The sequence below is a fragment of the Amblyomma mixtum genome, chromosome 1 (genome assembly GCF_055824585.1).
Source record: "Amblyomma mixtum isolate Tamu chromosome 1, ASM5582458v1, whole genome shotgun sequence".
Lineage (NCBI taxonomy): Eukaryota > Metazoa > Arthropoda > Arachnida > Ixodida > Ixodidae > Amblyomma > Amblyomma mixtum.
The window spans coordinates 104,501,034-104,517,799 of record NC_143012.1 but is presented as its reverse complement, the minus strand read 5'-3'; the positions used below and the strand labels follow the sequence as shown (position 1 = coordinate 104,517,799).

Genomic DNA, 16,766 nt, shown 5'->3' with positions numbered 1-16,766 from the left:
GTGTTGGCGACAAAGCTGTGCGACGTGGCCCGGCAAGCCACAGGCATAACATATGGGGCGGTTGTCGTGTGTGCGCCATGGGTTCATGACGGCGCGGCGTGGTGGCAGACGACGACGAATAGGTGCCGGCGGAGGTGGCAGCGGCGCGACAGGTGGATGGGAAACATAGGCGTCGTGGCGTCGTGGTCGGGCGGCAACCTCGGCATATGTGAGAGGGGCAGACACAGGTGGGAGCCGACGGCTGGAGGGCAAAGCGTCGGCGACCTGCTCTTGGATGACGCGTCGAAATGTGGGATCAAGGGATGGCGCAGAGTCGCTAGACACAGGTAGCAGTTACAGTTGGCGGGCCACCTCTTCCCGTATAAAGGCCTTGATCTCGGGAAGCAGCGAGGCCGGGTCAGAATCTAAACTGCAGACAGCCGGCGCAGGAAGTGACGCGTCGTGCACGCCGGAACGACGAGTAGAAGTTCTCTGCTTCCTGAGGACGTCATAGCTCTGGCATAGCTGTATGACATCCACCACTGTTTGTGGATTCCTTGCCAGCAACATCTGGAACGCGTCGTCGGAGATACCCTTCATGATGTTATTAATTTTGTCGGACTCCGGCATGGAAGGGTTGACGCGCTTGCACAGGTCGAGGACGTCTTCTATATAACTTGTGAAGGTTTCGGTGGTGGACTGAGCGCGGGAGCGGAGGCGTTGCTCGGCGCGCAATTTGCGCACAGCCGGGCGGCCAAATACCTCCGAGAAACTGGTCTTGAAGGACGACCAGGTCGGCAAGTCGGCCTCATGATTTCTGAACCACAAGTTGCCTACGTCGGTGAGATAGAACAGGACGTTACCAAGTTTGGTGGCATCGTCCCACTTGTTGTGGGCGCTGACGCGCTCGTAGGACGACAACCAGTCGTCGACATCCTGGTAGTCGGCACCGCTGAAGACGCTGGGATCGCGCTGCCGGAGCCCGCCAGAACAGAAGATGGTAGGCGAAGGGATGGGGGTTGTCTGGCTGGTGACTTGGGGCATAACGGACGGCGAAGGTAAGGTGCGGCTACGGAGCTCCAGGATGTGAGGGGGAACGTACAGCAGCCTCCACCAAATGTAAGAGGGGGTTGTGGCTCAGCAGTGCCTTGGTCGACTTCCAACGTCCAGCAAAGGTCCACGTAAACGTTCGGGCTGCGAACGAGCTTCACGCCTCTGAATCGTCGTCGTCTTTCACTCACACAGCTTCCCACAGCGAGCGAGCGCGGCTGCTACACTACAATACAAATATTTCCCATTAAGGTTGAGGAGAAACTGATTATTGCAAGAATAACAAAAGGCGATAAAAATTTGTAGCTGTATATGTTTATTGTCCTCCTAGCGAAGACGTAACAACGTTATTGTTGAAAATAGAGATGGCGATAGCACAATTTTCAACAGAAAATATTCTAGTTATAGGAGACTTCATCGCCAAGAATGTATTGTGGGGCAGCAAAGAGACGGATCAAAGAGGAGATGAAATGTGTGAATTGGCCATAAGAAATAACCTCACAGTTTTGAATGACTCAAATTCTCCACCAACGGTCAAAACCGTAAGAGCACAAGGGTGGATAGATTTAACAATGGTAAATGAGGCATTGAAAGCTAGTGTTCAAAATTGGGAGGTATTAAAGGAAGCAAATGATAGCGATCATAGATATATTGAAATCTTAATAGGCAAAGTGAAAAATCGACAAGATATCATATAACTTTAAAGGGGGAACAGGAAATACTTAAAAAATTAAAAGAAGATGAATGGTTTGAGGCAGAACATGACCTCAATACATCGGAGGAAGTAGAAAATCTTGTGGAACAATTTTACCAAAAAATTAGGAAATTACGAAAGAAATTTAGAAGCAGATGGAAAGAAAGCAAGCATAAATTAAACACTTGGTGGAATGCAGAATTGGAATTAGAACGAAAGAAAGTACGTGCGATAAGAACTAGATATCAGAGAGCCCAAGGAGAGTTAAGGCAGCTGTATAAAACACAATATTATAAAGAACACACAATTTATAACAATATGTTGAGTGAAGGTTGTGAAAAAAGTTGTGACAAATTATGCAGTAGTGCATCAAAAAATCTATTTACGCTACCATACGAAATTGCCAGGGGGCAGTTAAAAACTGCTCAGATTTTAGAGAGCATCACGAAAAACGACGGAGAAAACACAACTTCAGTAGAAGAAACAGTCCAGTATATTTTGTAGTCTTTGTACGAAAGCAAAATCGAGGAAGAACAGCCAGCTGATTCACCTGGAGATAGTGAAGTAGAACCAGACAAGCTGTTTACAGAAAAAGAAATTGAAAACGTCGCCAGGAATCTCAGGAAGGATGTGGCCGTCGGGCTGGACCAATTAAGAACAACCTTCATTCAAGAACTTTTTGCTACTCATAAACTTTTCTTTGTGAGGTTATTCAATGCCTGCTTAAAAGTAGGGTATATGCCTAGTCACTGGAAACAATCAAGAGTACTTCTAATACCTAAAGTTGGAGCTAAGGAAAAGCCGGGAATAGGAAAATTCCAACCAATTGCAAGCAACTCAATTTTAGGGAAAATTCCAGAAAAATAATAAAAGACAGAATACATTTCTTTCTTAATAGCAGGAATTTATTCCCAAAACATCAATATCGGTTTCAGCATACGTCAACAACAAATGCACTGTTAGAATAAAAGGAAAGAATTGAACATGCGTCATTAGACAAGCTAGGAACCGTAATAATCTCGTTGGATATAAAAAATGCATTTAATTCAATTCAACGTACAATAATTGTAGAGAAACTGAAACAACTTAACTGCCATTCAATTTTAGTGAGAATAACAAATTCGATATTGTCTCAGAGGAAAATTATTTATGAGGATCAAGGAGTGAGGGTCACAAAAAATTTGGCATCGGGCTCTCCTCAGGGCTCGCCGTTAAGCCCACGTTACTGGAATGTAATGATTTCGGGGATATTTGAATTGAAATTGCCAGGGGAGGTGCACCTACAGGCGTTTGCCGATGATTTGATAGTGGCAATCAAGTTCAGATCCCGTCAACAAGCAGAACATTTGGCTAATTTAACGCTTAAAGTTATAGGAGAATGGGGGAAAAATAATTTTGGAATTCAATCCTGAGAAGTCACAAATGATGCTTATTAAGAAAAACTATGGAAGCCGACCTCCAATAATTAAATTAAACAACGAAAAACTTAAAGTTACAAACGAATTAAAACTCTTAGGAGTAATTTTTGATAATGCAATGCCATTTTACCACATCTAAAATATGTGAAAGAAAAAGTCCAGTCACTAACGGCCAATTTAGCAAAATTTTCAAGAGCAAATAAAGGGATGAAAGGGCAACACTTAAGAAAGTTATATATTCTAGGAATTGAAAAAATTATAGTATACGGAGCCCCTGTATGGAACAGTAATAAAGTGGCTATTAATCGTAAATTAAAATCAATACAACGAAGTCCGCTAATTCTCATAACCAAGGCATATAGGACTACAGTAAATGTAGATCTTAATGCGATGGCTAACATGCCTCCAGTCCAATTAAAAATTCAATTAGAAAAGGAAATGTACGAAATAATGCAAGAAAACAAAACATTTCAGCTCAAGGAGGAGACTTTTCGAAGAAAAGATAGAGAAAATAAGTTTGATTTATGGACATATCATCCAGCAGAAAGCTAGCTTACGAATATACGAAGGACATTAACTCTGAAGTTGATAAAAAAATTTACACAGATGGCTCACAAATGTAAGAAAATATAGGGGCAGCTTTTGTCGTGTTGAATTCCACAGGGGTACAGATTGAAGCTAAGCAATTTAAGCTTCCTCAGTATGCAATAATTTTGATGCAGAAGTAGTGGCAGTAAGAAGGGCTATTGATTACATAAAGGACGATGATACAAGCAAAATCCAAATACTTACGGATAGCCTTTGTACAATGAAGGGAATTAAAAATCCAAATAATACTAATCCGGCAATACAAGATATCAAAGTAGAACTTACTAAAAAGCAAAATAAGAACATCGTTTTAACCTACATTAAAGGACACAGCGGGCACAGAGGAAATGAAATAGCAGATACATTGGCCAAAAGTGCGGCAAAGATTGGAGAGGAGATAAAGGTACCAATTTCCAAGCAGTACATCAAAAAGCATTTAACGAAGGGTATGTATGATACATGGAATGAAACATGGAATCAGGAGGGAAAAAATAGCTATGCATTTCAGTGGATCAGAAGTACTAAGAATTTGCCACAGCATTTTCCAACTAACCATCGCACATCTCAGGCAATCTCCGCACATGGGAGATTCCCTTTTTACTTATGTAGGTCTCATATTTCGAATTCAATAAAATGTACATGCGGAGAAAATGCTATAAGCTTTGATCATTATCTTGAAAAATGCTGGATAACAAGAAAAGAGAGAGAACAGCTGATTAATAAAGTAGGCCCTAATTTAGCACTTAGGAAACCAGAAATAATTAAACAATTGGATACTTATAATATACTTAATACTATGGTAGAAGTAATATTAGAAAAATCATATCAGTCATAACTGGGAATGAAGAAAATTGCTAGTGAAAAAAAAAGTAAATTAATAAATAATAAATTATTGCTTGTACTTCAACGTAGACGTACCACTTAAATAAACAGTGCTAAAGATTAAAAAATGGAAGGAAACTGTAGGCACAGGGAGGGTATTGACTGGTCTGTTAATTGGTGAAAAGTGCTAAGGCTGAAATGGACAAAAGAACTTGGGACAACAACAAGAAACAATGGGCGTGTGAAGTGCTGACCAAAGAACACAGCTGTAAGTAACCGCAGGTGGTGTGAGTGTGTGCATTGAAAATAGCAATGAAAGAACAGTGTACTGACTGTAGAATAACGGCGAGAAAACCTCAATGTATGCGTCCGGTACACCGATCATGATGAATAGTGAAGTGAAAGTGTGTTTGTGTTGAAGTGAAGTGTGGAAAAACAAAAGATTATCAAGTATGTCAAGTGACTCGTGCAAGTGTGGAGAATTGAAGTCAACAAGTGTTTGTGAGTGTTCTGTGCTGTGTTCCTAAAAGTGCTTCAAGTCTACACACAGAGAGTGCAAGAGCTTGAAGACAAGTCAAGAGCTCCAATCATTATAATGAAGGTTGTGTGAAAAGCAACCGTGCGAGACCGGGTATGTGTTTGGTGTGTGAGTGTGTGTAACAAAAATAGTCGTCACTGAAATGGAAAATAACTACACAGGAGAACAGCGAGTGAATAACAATCATGTGCTAGCCATGTGTTATCATAATCTTGTGAACTAATCTAGTGATTAGGTTTGTGACCGTGTTTGTGGCAAAGTGACAAGGAGTTATGATTCACCAGGGTGGAAATTTGGGCAAGTCGGTATTGATCCATAACATAAGAGTAGCGCAAAACCAGGACGACGGACACAAGGGGAGAGAACACACACCAACAACACGGCGCTAATTTCCGACTGACGAAGAAAACCAAACCAAACCATGTGAACGGAACCTGAGCAAAAGTAGCGCATGCGCTGACCTAAGATAAAAAATCGAAAAAAAGGTGCGAGAAATGCGATAAAAAATGTGAGATCACGGATGTTTTGAACCCAAGAAGGCCAGCTCTCGTTTAGACAAGGAAATAGACGGAGTACTAACGCAGTTATCTTGTAAGGCAGCAATCTGTGCAGCTTCCACAATTTCGCGAGTTAGCTTATCTCTACTCTTAGCAACGACAGAGCATTTGTCCAAAAAAGGCACGCACTTGCAATCTTTGCAGTGCAAAGCTAGATTGCTGCCGGTATAAGTCTTCATGTTATTATTGTGCTCTCGAAGCCTATCGTTCAGGCACCTACCGGATTGCCCAATATACTGCTTGCCACAGGAGAGCGGAATGTTGTACACAATGCCCTCAGTACATTTAACAAATCTTTTCCTGTGGCGGATGGTACACTGCTGCTTTTGGGAGCTATGTGCGGAGGGCACGGACCTTTTGCGTAACACACTGAGGTTTTGTGGAGCTGAAAACACCACGCGAACGTTTGCCTTTTTGTCTATTTTCTTGAGATTGTTCGCGAGACAATGGACGTAAGGAATGACAGCCACCTTGCCTCTCGTTTCTTCTGTAGTGTTAGGTTCTTTCCGGAGCTTCTTTTTCAGGAGGTTTTCGGCGACTGAACCCAGGAAATCTTTAGGGTACCCTGCTTCGAGGAACCTCGCGAGTTGTTCATGAAAGCTAGATGCGGATTGATGGGGGCATGACTTTTCAAAGGCGTTTTCCATGCAGAGGTTAATAATGCCTCGTTTCACGAGTTTAGAATGAGCTGATGTGTAAGGTAGAAGCGGTTTGTTGGCGCGAGGTGAATAGCACCAGCAAACGTGGTTGTCCATGAATTTAAGCCGAATATCGAGAAACCTTATCTCTGAGTCAGTAGGCATTTTGCTAGTCAATAGTAGCGGGTGAAAACACCCTTGTACAATGGTCAAAATGTCTGAAGTAACGGCCTCGAGGTTCGAAGGTGTGCAGTTAACAAGGAAGAGAAAATCATCAACAAATCTGAAGACTAACCACACAAGAGTTAGCAAGTCGGTCTTGGAGGATCCTGTCAAGGTGTGCAAGGTATAGGTTACTAAGTGCGGGGGCCAGGCAGGACCCAATGCATATTCCCTGCTTTTGGATGAACGGAACGTCTTGAAAATTTATGAAGGTGGAGCGCAGATAAAAGAACAGCAATTCTAAAAAACTATCAACAGACAGCCCAGATTCATTTTGAAATGACACCGCACCGTAATGAAGGATCGATTCTTCAACTATGGTAAGTAGGTTATCATGAGGCAAGGAGAAATACAAATCTTTAACGTCAATGGAGAAGCCGAGAAGGCTCTTGTCGGACAACAATTTCACAGCATTAACAACTTGTTCTGAATTTCGTACAAGAAACGGGTCATTGACAGGCAAAATATTAAGTTTTTCTTGGAGAAACAGAGCTATTGACTTCTGCCAAGTGTCTTGTTCAGAAATTATTACCCTAAGGGGAGCATCAACCTTGTGAGTCTTTGCGCTGAAAAACACTTCTAAGAAGAGACGCTTGCTATTTTCAATGCTCTTTGCCACTTTTGCAAGATTGAGCTTGTTACATAGCTTCATGGCTTGTGCCTTAAGCTTGGGAAGCGAGACCTTCTTACGAGCCTCAAAAACCTGTCACAGCACGGTGGGCTTTCTCATTGAATGTATCATGCGAAAATACAGCAAAACCTCCCTCTTTGTCAGAGGGGAGGACACAAAGTGACTGTTCGGCTAGAAAGGACAGGACGCGATTCACATTGACTTTCGAGGGGCGAGGCTTACAGTGAGAAAGGACGTCCACACCATCGGCGATGCACCGACCAGAGTCCTCTTGGTCGGCCAGGCGGGATACACGTCGCACCATGGAGAGCAGTTCATGCGGAGCTTTCGGAGATTCCCTTGCAAACTTGGGACCAAGGGCCAACGTCCGCATGACGTCCTGGGGAATCGTGACGCCGTCCGTCGTCCTGGTTTTGCGCTACTCTTATGCTATGACAACGAGTTCAGACATTAGTGAAAGCGCACCAAGTGAAGTGCAGCAGTGCTTGTGCTTTTTGTGTTGTGTGTGTCGAAGTGTTATTAAGGTGTTTGTGGCAAAAGGTGACAAGGAGTTCAGTAACCAGTGAAAGTGCACCAAGTGAAGTGCAGCACTGCTTGTGCTTTTTGTGTTGTGTGTGTCGAAGTGTTATTAAGGTTATTAAGTGGACAGTCAATGGAAGATGACCGAAGTCAAATCAAGAACTTCAAGTACCACAACTAAGTCCTCGCTGGACTACATCTGGCTGTATGGGTCAACGTTACTAGATTACCTCTTTCAGTTTACAAACTCCGCTGGGATGCGGCGGCGAAACGTGGCCCCCTTCGGTTCCCACTCGCGAGGTGGCGCTTCCGACGCTGTTGGCCGACGCTGTTGACCTTTCATCGATGGCTATGTCTGGGAAGGGTGCAACAGAACAACAACGGAGAAGAAGGGAGGAGGAGTAGGTATGCTGATACATCAAGGAACAAATTGGCAAAGAATAAAATCAACTTGCAAAGAACATGTCTGGGTATCAGGTACAATTGCTGGCAAAAGGACATGGCTAGGGGTAGTTTATTTAGGGACCGGGGACAAATGCAGGCAAGAAAACAAGGATCTAGTTAAGTGCCTCAATGACGATATAAAGCAGATTGGAGACGGTGTCGATATTATTTTGCTTGGAGACATGAACGGCCACATCGAGGATCTGGATGGATACACAGATTGTAACGGGAAGTTAATGCTAGACTTGTGTGAGCGGCACAACTTAGTTATTGTCAATAGAGAAACTAAATGTGAGGGACAAATCACGTGGGAATCCCGTAACAGGCAAACAACCATTGACTACTGTCTAATGTCGCAGGGCATCTATAGCAAGCCCGCAATAATGGAAATAGACGAAGAGGGGAAGGACAGCCTAGGAAGTGATCATAAACGTATTAGTCTACAGTTGGGAGCCCTAGTCAAAAGAGAAATGCAACGAAGTCCAAAAGACAACGCAAAATTAAATGATGAAAAAATAGCGCTAATATCAGCCGATATAGAAGAAGTAATTGAGAAAGTCCACATGGAAAATTGGGATTATTATCAGTTGGAACTGCTCATCGCTACAAAAATGAAACAAGTGAAAGGAGTTAACCGCTGGAGAGGAAAGAGGAAGCCACGAAGCTGGTGGAATATGGAAACTAAGGAGGCCATCGTACAACGACGGGTGGGTTCAAGGGAACACAGAGAAGCAAAGAGGGCGCAGTTATCTGTAGAGGAAATAGGAAAAAATTACCGACGATTACGTTACTTCCTAATGCGAAATTTGAGCGCAGCAAAAAGCTGTTTCACCTTTTCGATAGATTGAGGCAAAGAAATCGAGCAACACATGTATGCGCTATCACAGAGTTTTTTTTTATTTTTCACACGTATTCCTTTAACAAAGATTCCACTAACAGTTCTTGACAGTCATGAATGAAGCTTTGTGGTCGGAGAAATAGACTGATATATGTTCGACTTGGTACACCAATGCTTGATTCTCAAAGACGAGATCTATACAAGTGCCTCGCGAGGTTGTCACAGCCGTGGGACGCGTTACGAGCGAGAGGAACGGGATGTTCTCCCGCATAAGTGTTAGGAAATTGCTGTTTGTCTTTATGTCAACATTAAAGTCCCCCACTACTAACATCGGTGTGGATCGATGGACGGTTAATGCGAGTTGCAGGAAGTGCACGACGTCTTTCGTGAGTGCGGTAGGGGCGAAGTAGGCAGCTACTACCAGCAAGCCGTTGGGCAACTTTGCGGCGCACAGTTCGGCAACTTCATGTGACGTGCCAAACATTTCGACTGGTATTGCAGAGAGACCTGTGCGCAAGTAGATAGCGACTCCCGCCGCTCTGTTGTGGTCTCTGCGAGCACCACAGCAGTATAGGAAATCTATGATTTCGAGAGGCTCTTCGGGATCCATCCAGGTTTCAGCAAAGCAAAGTACAGAGGAATGGCGCAGAATGTGATCGTGGTGTACGTCCTTGGCATGTGCGGCAAGGGAGCGTACGTTAAGAATGTGGTTGTGAATGATGAATCAAGTGCTGCCAGAGAATGACGCGTCCATTGGCTGTCTGCGTGTGTTACTGATGTGTGGTTAACATGTTAAGCTTCGCCTGTAAGAGTGGAACGCGACAGCGTCTTGCAACGCTGCCAGGGAGTCCACAGAACGCCATCGCCAATTCGGCTGTACGCCTTGCTGGACGGTAAATTTATTTTTTGAGGAAAGGAAATGTATCTCTCTCCCATATCTGGGTGGACACCTGCACCTCGCCGTAAGGGGAAGGGGGAAGATGGGAGTGAACGAAGACGCCGTATTAGCTAGACGCGCCTTTGTTCATTCCAAACCATTCAGCTGGCATTACGGAGTGGCTAGCGTGCTCGTATCGCACTCCGGAGACCCTGGTTCGATTCCCCAACTCGACCAATTTCGTTCTCGGTTTTATAGATTTATGCGGTCTAACTAGAAAGGTTAATTAGGCTATTTCATATTTACATTATTGCATTTCTATCCATCGTGTTCTGTCATTAACCTGTCAATTGTTGGAACTGTCTAGGATGTTCGACACAACGTATATGAAACGAGCAACGTCTTACTGAGTGGGGAAGTGCGTGGTGGTGGTGGGAACGCGGCTTCGTACTTATCTGTTTTTTTTTTTCAGCAGCGTCTCCTTCCGCGGACGCTGTTGTCGCTGCGGCGCGCGTCTTTCTTTTCTTTTCTTCTGACCTCTTCATTCTCTTCTATATTAATTAGGCTAATTGATTAATTAAGCAATTAACTAAACTCAGTCCAACTTAGTTGCAGCATCACTATACGATTCCTTTGATTGGTTGCATGGTTACTAGCCAAAGTACAATTGGCCCCATTTGAAATTCGCGCACTGTGACGTCACGAGCATTTCGACCAATTGAAAAGCATGACATTGGGGGCGGAGCTGGTTACGAGGCCGACGCCGACGCCGACGCCGACGCCGACGACGACGCGAAACCCAGGAACGGACGCCAAAGAGCTGCGCTCTAAAAAATGGGAATCTTATCGACAAAAGAAACAGTAAGTTCAGGTCCTAGTCCAGGCTAAAATAAAGCAGTCCTCTGATAAATGGCTGGCTGAAGTTCGCGAGGCAAATAAAGGGGGGCCAAGAAAATTCTGGAACCATATAAGCTGGTTGGGAAAAACAAATCAAAGAAAGCAGGAACAGATTATAGATGCTGAGGGAGAATGTTTGGAGGGAGACGATGCGGTGGACTACATTCCGTCATTTATAGCTGCGTCTTTTAACGACGCCAATGGGTTAATCTCCCCAAGTGAGGCGGCAACACAGGACAGCACAAAAGAGAACAGCTTAGAACTGACTAGTCTTAACTGGGAAAAGGCGGAAGCGAATATTCCTAAAACCACATCCGCAGGGATAGACGAAATTCCAATTAAGCTGATTAATAAACTTGGCCCAAGAAGCAAGGACGCGCTGATAAAAGCATTGGAGGCAGTCATAACAAATCAGCAAATTCCGCACAGCTGGAGACAGAGTAAAATGAATTTGATTTATAAAGGGAAAGGAGATAAGATGAACATAAAATCCTTCCGTCCGATTACGATAACATCTGTTATGTACAGGCTGGCAATGCAGGCGGTGAAATTAAAAATGCAGTCATGGGTAGAAGGGAATAGGATACTCGGAGAACTTCAGAATGTGTTCAGAAGGGGTAGGCGGTTAGATGATAGCCTTTTCGTGCTTACCCAATGCATAGAAATAGCTAAGGCGGAAAATAGACCTCTGTTTATAGCCTTTCTGGACATGAGCGGTGCATACGATAACGTGAACAGGGAACTCCTGTGGAGCATATTGAAAGATTTAGGTATTAAGGCGGAAGCCTTTAATGTCTCATCGTTGTAAGCAGCAGTTGTCGACAGAAAATGTCACGCTTTTCAATTGGTCGAAAAGGCCATGACGTCACAGTGCGCGAATTTCAAACGGGGCCAATTGTACTTTGGCTAGTAACCATGCAACCAATTGAAGGGATCGTATATTGATGCTCCAAGTAAGTGGGACTGAGCTTAGTTAATTGCTTAATTACCCAATTAGCCTAATTAGCTTTACTAGTCAGGCCATATAAATAAACAAAACTGATTAAGAAATTGGTCGAGCTCAGGAATCGAACCCCGGTCTTCGGCGTGAGAGACGAGCATGCTATCCACTCCGCCATGCCAGCTCGATGGTTTGGAATGAACAAAGGCGCGTCTAGTGAATACGGTGTCTTCTCTCACTCTCATCCTCCTCCATTCCCTTCCGGCGAGGTTTAGCTGTCCACCGACAAATGAGAGACAGATACATTTCCTTTCCTCAAAAACTAATTTACCGACGAGCGAGGCGTAGAACCGAATGGGCGATGGCGTTCTATGGACTCCTTGGTAGCGTTGCAAGACGCTGTCGCGTTCCACTCTTAGGGGCGAAGCTTAACATCTTAACCACACATCAGTGACCACACTTTAGGTCAGAAAAGTGCCCCCCCCCCTGGATTTTGTGACACAGTTACTGCGTAATTTCCTTTCCTCAAATACAATTTTCATTTTCTTCATTACGGCTCCTCTTTATCTATCTTCCTTCACTCCCACTTCCTCCCTTCCTCTACGGTGCAGTCCAGGTGTCCACAGAGATGACAGAGAATTACTGCGTCATTTCCTTTCCTCAAAAAGCGTTGCGTTCAAAGGGCAAGGCATCGCGCCCAACGGGTGGTGGGGTTCCGTGGACTCCCTGGCAGCGCTACAACGCGCTGTCGCGTTCCACTTCTAAAGGCGAAGCTTAAGCGCCATTAATTAGCAGTTAATTAGTATTCAGGCATTAAGCAGTGATTAACCATTAATTAGTGATTTGTCATCACTTAGAAATTAGTACTCAATTACATGTGAGGCCACCAGTGCCACAGAAACAGCGAAGGTGGTGCGGAAGACGCTTCCGCCTCTACCCACTTTAGACAGTCAAAGTGCCCCTGAATTTTTTGGTGATGAGGTAATTGATTTTCTACAGGAAATCTACCGAGATAATGAAGTTGAAATTACATGGGAAGGGAAAAAAAGTACCAGAACTGTGGGGGTGCACAAAGGATTAAGGCAAGGTTGCCCTCTATCACCGCTGCTGTTCATGCTTTACGTTATAAATATGGAAAGAAGGCTAGAAGAAAGTAATCTGGGTTATAATCTATCGTACAGATTAGGCGGAAATGTAGTTGAGCAGCGACTCCCGGGTGTAATGTATGCGGACGATATTGTACTGTTAGCAGATAGCCAGGAAGATTTACAAACGTTGGTTAATTGCTGTGGAGACGAAGGAGACGCTCTAGGATTCAGTTTTAGCGCAACTAAATGAGGTGTGATGATTTTTAACGATACAACTGATCAGGTGCTTACAATACAAGGCCACGAAATACCCAAAGTGGCAGAATACAAATACCTCAGGATATTACCTCGGGATATACAAATACCTCGGGATATACAAATACCTCGGGATATACAAATACCTCGGGATAAAGCATGAACAGGCTCTTAGGGCAAAAGGACGAAGAGACGCCGGCATAATGAAACATAGGGCATTATGGGGGGTACAACAAATATGAAGTACTAAGAGGTATTTGGAAAGGAATAATGGTGCCGGGACTTACTTTCGGCAATGCGGTTCTGTGCTTAAGGGCAGAAGTTCAGTCGAGATTAGACGTAAATCAGAGAGCTGTTGGAAGATTAGCACTAGGTGCCCACGGCAAAACCACAAACGAGGCAGTACAAGGGGTTATGGGCTGGGCATCGTTCGAGGCACGGGAAGCTAAGAGTAAAATACTATATGAAGAACGCCTGAGGAAATTGGACGATAACAGATGGGCAGCTAAGGTATTTAAATATTTATACGGAAAGAACGTTGACTCACAGGAGCGGAAAAGAACTAGAAAACTAACCAGCAAGTATGCCGGTCATGAGGACGGAGAAAGAAAGAGCATTAAACTACAGGTTAAAAACGCGGAAGTTAAAAATTGGATGAATTCAATGGAAAAGAAATATAGTGTAGAACTATATCGATTCTGGAAAAGGCAGATCAGGAAAGAATTTTTCTATGATAACTCAAGAGGCAGTGCCCTACTTTTTGAAGCTAGATCAGGGTGTCTTAGAACGCGCAGCTACAAAAAGAAATTTAACGAAGAAGATGACACATGTGCAGTGTGTGGTAGATCTGTGGAAACAATTGAACACCTCATAATCAAATGTGATGGTATCCATCCGGATGTCGATGCAGGCACAGTCACTCTTTCTGAGGCCCTAGGGTTTAAAGATAACAATGGTCATGTAAATAAATCTGCAGTGGAAGTCAGCAAAAAGCGATTGGAGGATTGGTGGCTGAAAAGCAGAGATGTGGCATAAGGTTAGAATAGTAGGAAACCGTAGGCAAAGGTGATGGAGAATCTTAATGAGAATTGCCAACACAGTAAAAAAAAAATAATAAATAAAGAAAAGCTGAGCATGGTGGGAATTGCCACCACCCCGTTTCAAAGGGGGCGCTCCTATCCATTCATCCATCCATCCAGCCCGGTCGCATCGTCACGGAGCCAGCGCGCGGCGTTAACCAATGGCGTTAACAGCAATCAATTCCGTTTAAAGGGAGCTATTTCCGAGATAGCGAGCAAACACTATTTCGATTGTGCAACTAGGATATCGTTTGAGCCCCTAGAGCGATGCCACTTGGACGAGATTTCGCTGAGATGCCCACATAGTGCTACGCGGGAGAACTAAACATTCACCTGTGAAGATTAATCACGTTGCTGTTCTTTTGAATTCAGTTCTTTATGAAATTGAGTGTTGCGGTCGTGTTTGTTCCAGAGCACTCAAGGCTGTGATGCGCGTTATTGAAAAGCAAAGTACCGAACTACTTCAGTGAAAGCTGGCCCTATTTAAGGCTATACAACGAGAAAAACGACGATGACGAAAGCCAAACTAAAAACAATTCATTGAATTGATACACGAAACATAACTGAGAACCTGTTTTCAAAAGACAAAGTTACAGTCAAACTGAAAACAATTTACTGAATCAATGCAGCAAACATGAACTGGGAACCAGTTTTCCAGAGCCAGAATTACAAGAGACGCGCTTTCTTGTTAGCTACCGCTACCTTTTCCTTGCATTCTAATTTATGGTTAAAATCTCGCGAGAAAAAGTGCATTCTAGTCACAATGACGAAGTTTAATACCTGGCAAGTGAATGTAGACATGTGGTCGGCACAGCCCAAGCGAGCAAGGCTGCACTTTTCGAGCTTTTCGAGCACCTTCCAGAATATATTTTCACAAGCACCAGCCTCATCTAACGTGGCAGAAACTACTTCATTGACAACTTTCATAACAGTCAACATTTTGGCTGTTGGGTGCTTCATACAGCTTTCTTTGAAACTTCTGTAAGTTGTCAGGTACGCATCAGAGCCAACAACGGGCAGTGGACTGTTTATGTCTTCTAAGCACAGAATGCATGTTGCGTGCTTTTCAAATTTATGCACCACATATCCACTCAAGTAGTAGACAACAGCATCATCCACTCCTCCCTTGAAGTAGGAGTGATCGTCATCCTGCTCTCCAGGCTCATTGCCTGCTTCAGATGTCATCTCCAGCAGCTTTTTTTCTATACACTCACGTAAGGAAGCATGTTTGCTGCGGTAAAACTCTCTTGTCTTCTTCAGTGTGTCCTGTACGCTGACAGGCACACTCCCAGGTACACCTTGCACACTGCCGCGCAACGCAGTCTTTATCGGAGTGTACAAACTGAGAAGCCGCAATATCTGAGTAAAATTGACGACCGTAGGATGAGATTCGTCTCCTCCGAATGAACGGACAAGTCCGAAGTGGCGCTGGAAAAGACACAGGGCTTGTTAATTTACAAAGAACTTCACCACCGATAGCTAAACACTCAAATACCAGCAGTAATCACATTCTCACCTCCAAGGGGTCCTGGTTCAACTTTGCTGTCAAAACATAGTGTGCACCCTGATCCAGCAAGAACTCAATGATGTCAAGCGTTGACAACAAGGTAACACGCAGAGATTCAGTTGTTAGTTTCGACGCAAAGAGCTTGAGACCTTTTTCCACGGAGTTCTTCTCTGTGGTATTCAACATTTCCAAGAAGTCTCTGATGACCTGAACGAATAAGGTAAAATGTCAGCACATGATGAGCATCGATCAACATGCATGAAAGGGTATCTTGGCTTACCTGTATTTCCTTTGAGTGGCGTTTGATGCCTCTTTCAGGTAGCTTTATGTTCAAAGCATCAAACAGGTCATTAAGCAACTTGGTAAATGCTTCTGTTCCCTCAGAAGCCCTCAGGTCTTCAGCACCCGCTTCTCTGTATATGCGGATGCCTATAGCTGTTGCACGACTGAATAGCTGTAAAAAAAGTGCATTGATGAATTAGTTAAAAAATAACCAAAAATGGTATACGCTGTCTATAAGGGTACAACCTGTTTAGCAAGTCGGACGCTCATCTTCTGGAGGTTGTCTGGTGCAACACGTGCTCTAGTCAGCTTCGGCACTACTCTTGCATGTTTTCTTTCTCGCATTCATACAGCGAAACATAATGTGCGAAGTTGATCTGATGATCCCCAGCCTGAAATAACCAAAAGAGTTTTTTGAGCTCCCTTGCAAATCAGTGCACATATTTTCCCTTACCATTCCGTAGGTGTGCTTTTTCAGATGATTTCTGATGCACTTGACTATATGCGGCACATCACAGATAAAGAAGATCTTCTGTGAAGGCTCCCAGGGGTGCTCGATGCTGTGGCATGGTGACATCATATCTCCTGACACTCCAAGGTTCATCCACATTGAGTGGTTATTACCTGCCCCATCACTTATAACAGCAAGCACTGCGGCATTATGCTTGTGAAGCTGCAGCACAGCACTTAACAAAAGCTGTGCAAGGATACGCCCTGGTGCTGCACCTCTTGTGGCAAAAGATGCTATGGGTTGAACCCAGCCCTCAAAAAGCGAGACAAACATCAACACCAGAGCGTGGTCAGCGAGTTGGTCAGTGGCGGCATTTGTCACGTCACCATAATCAACGAAGCCATCCATTTTGTATGACGTTTTGCTGAAAGCAACACATTGCTTGAGCTTTA

At 44.0% G+C, this 16,766-nt stretch overlaps 2 protein-coding genes across 2 annotated transcripts; both read right to left on the bottom strand.

Moving 5' to 3' along the window:
* Positions 1-311: 311 nt before the first annotated feature.
* Positions 312-1,120, bottom strand: LOC149367396 (uncharacterized). The gene has a single exon (XM_089567255.1). The coding sequence runs from the start codon at positions 1,021-1,023 to the stop codon at positions 334-336; it is 690 nt and encodes a 229-aa protein (XP_089423381.1). The 5' UTR covers positions 1,024-1,120; the 3' UTR covers positions 312-333.
* A 13,620-nt stretch (positions 1,121-14,740) lies between these two features.
* Positions 14,741-16,148, bottom strand: LOC149367395 (uncharacterized). The gene is made up of 4 exons (XM_089555465.1): positions 16,110-16,148; positions 15,862-16,035; positions 15,591-15,788; positions 14,741-15,502 (listed from the first exon to the last, which is right to left on the bottom strand). Exons 1-4 carry the CDS (start codon positions 16,131-16,133, stop codon positions 14,741-14,743), a joined length of 1,158 nt encoding a protein of 385 aa, XP_089411591.1. The 5' UTR covers positions 16,134-16,148.
* Positions 16,149-16,766: the final 618 nt, after the last annotated feature.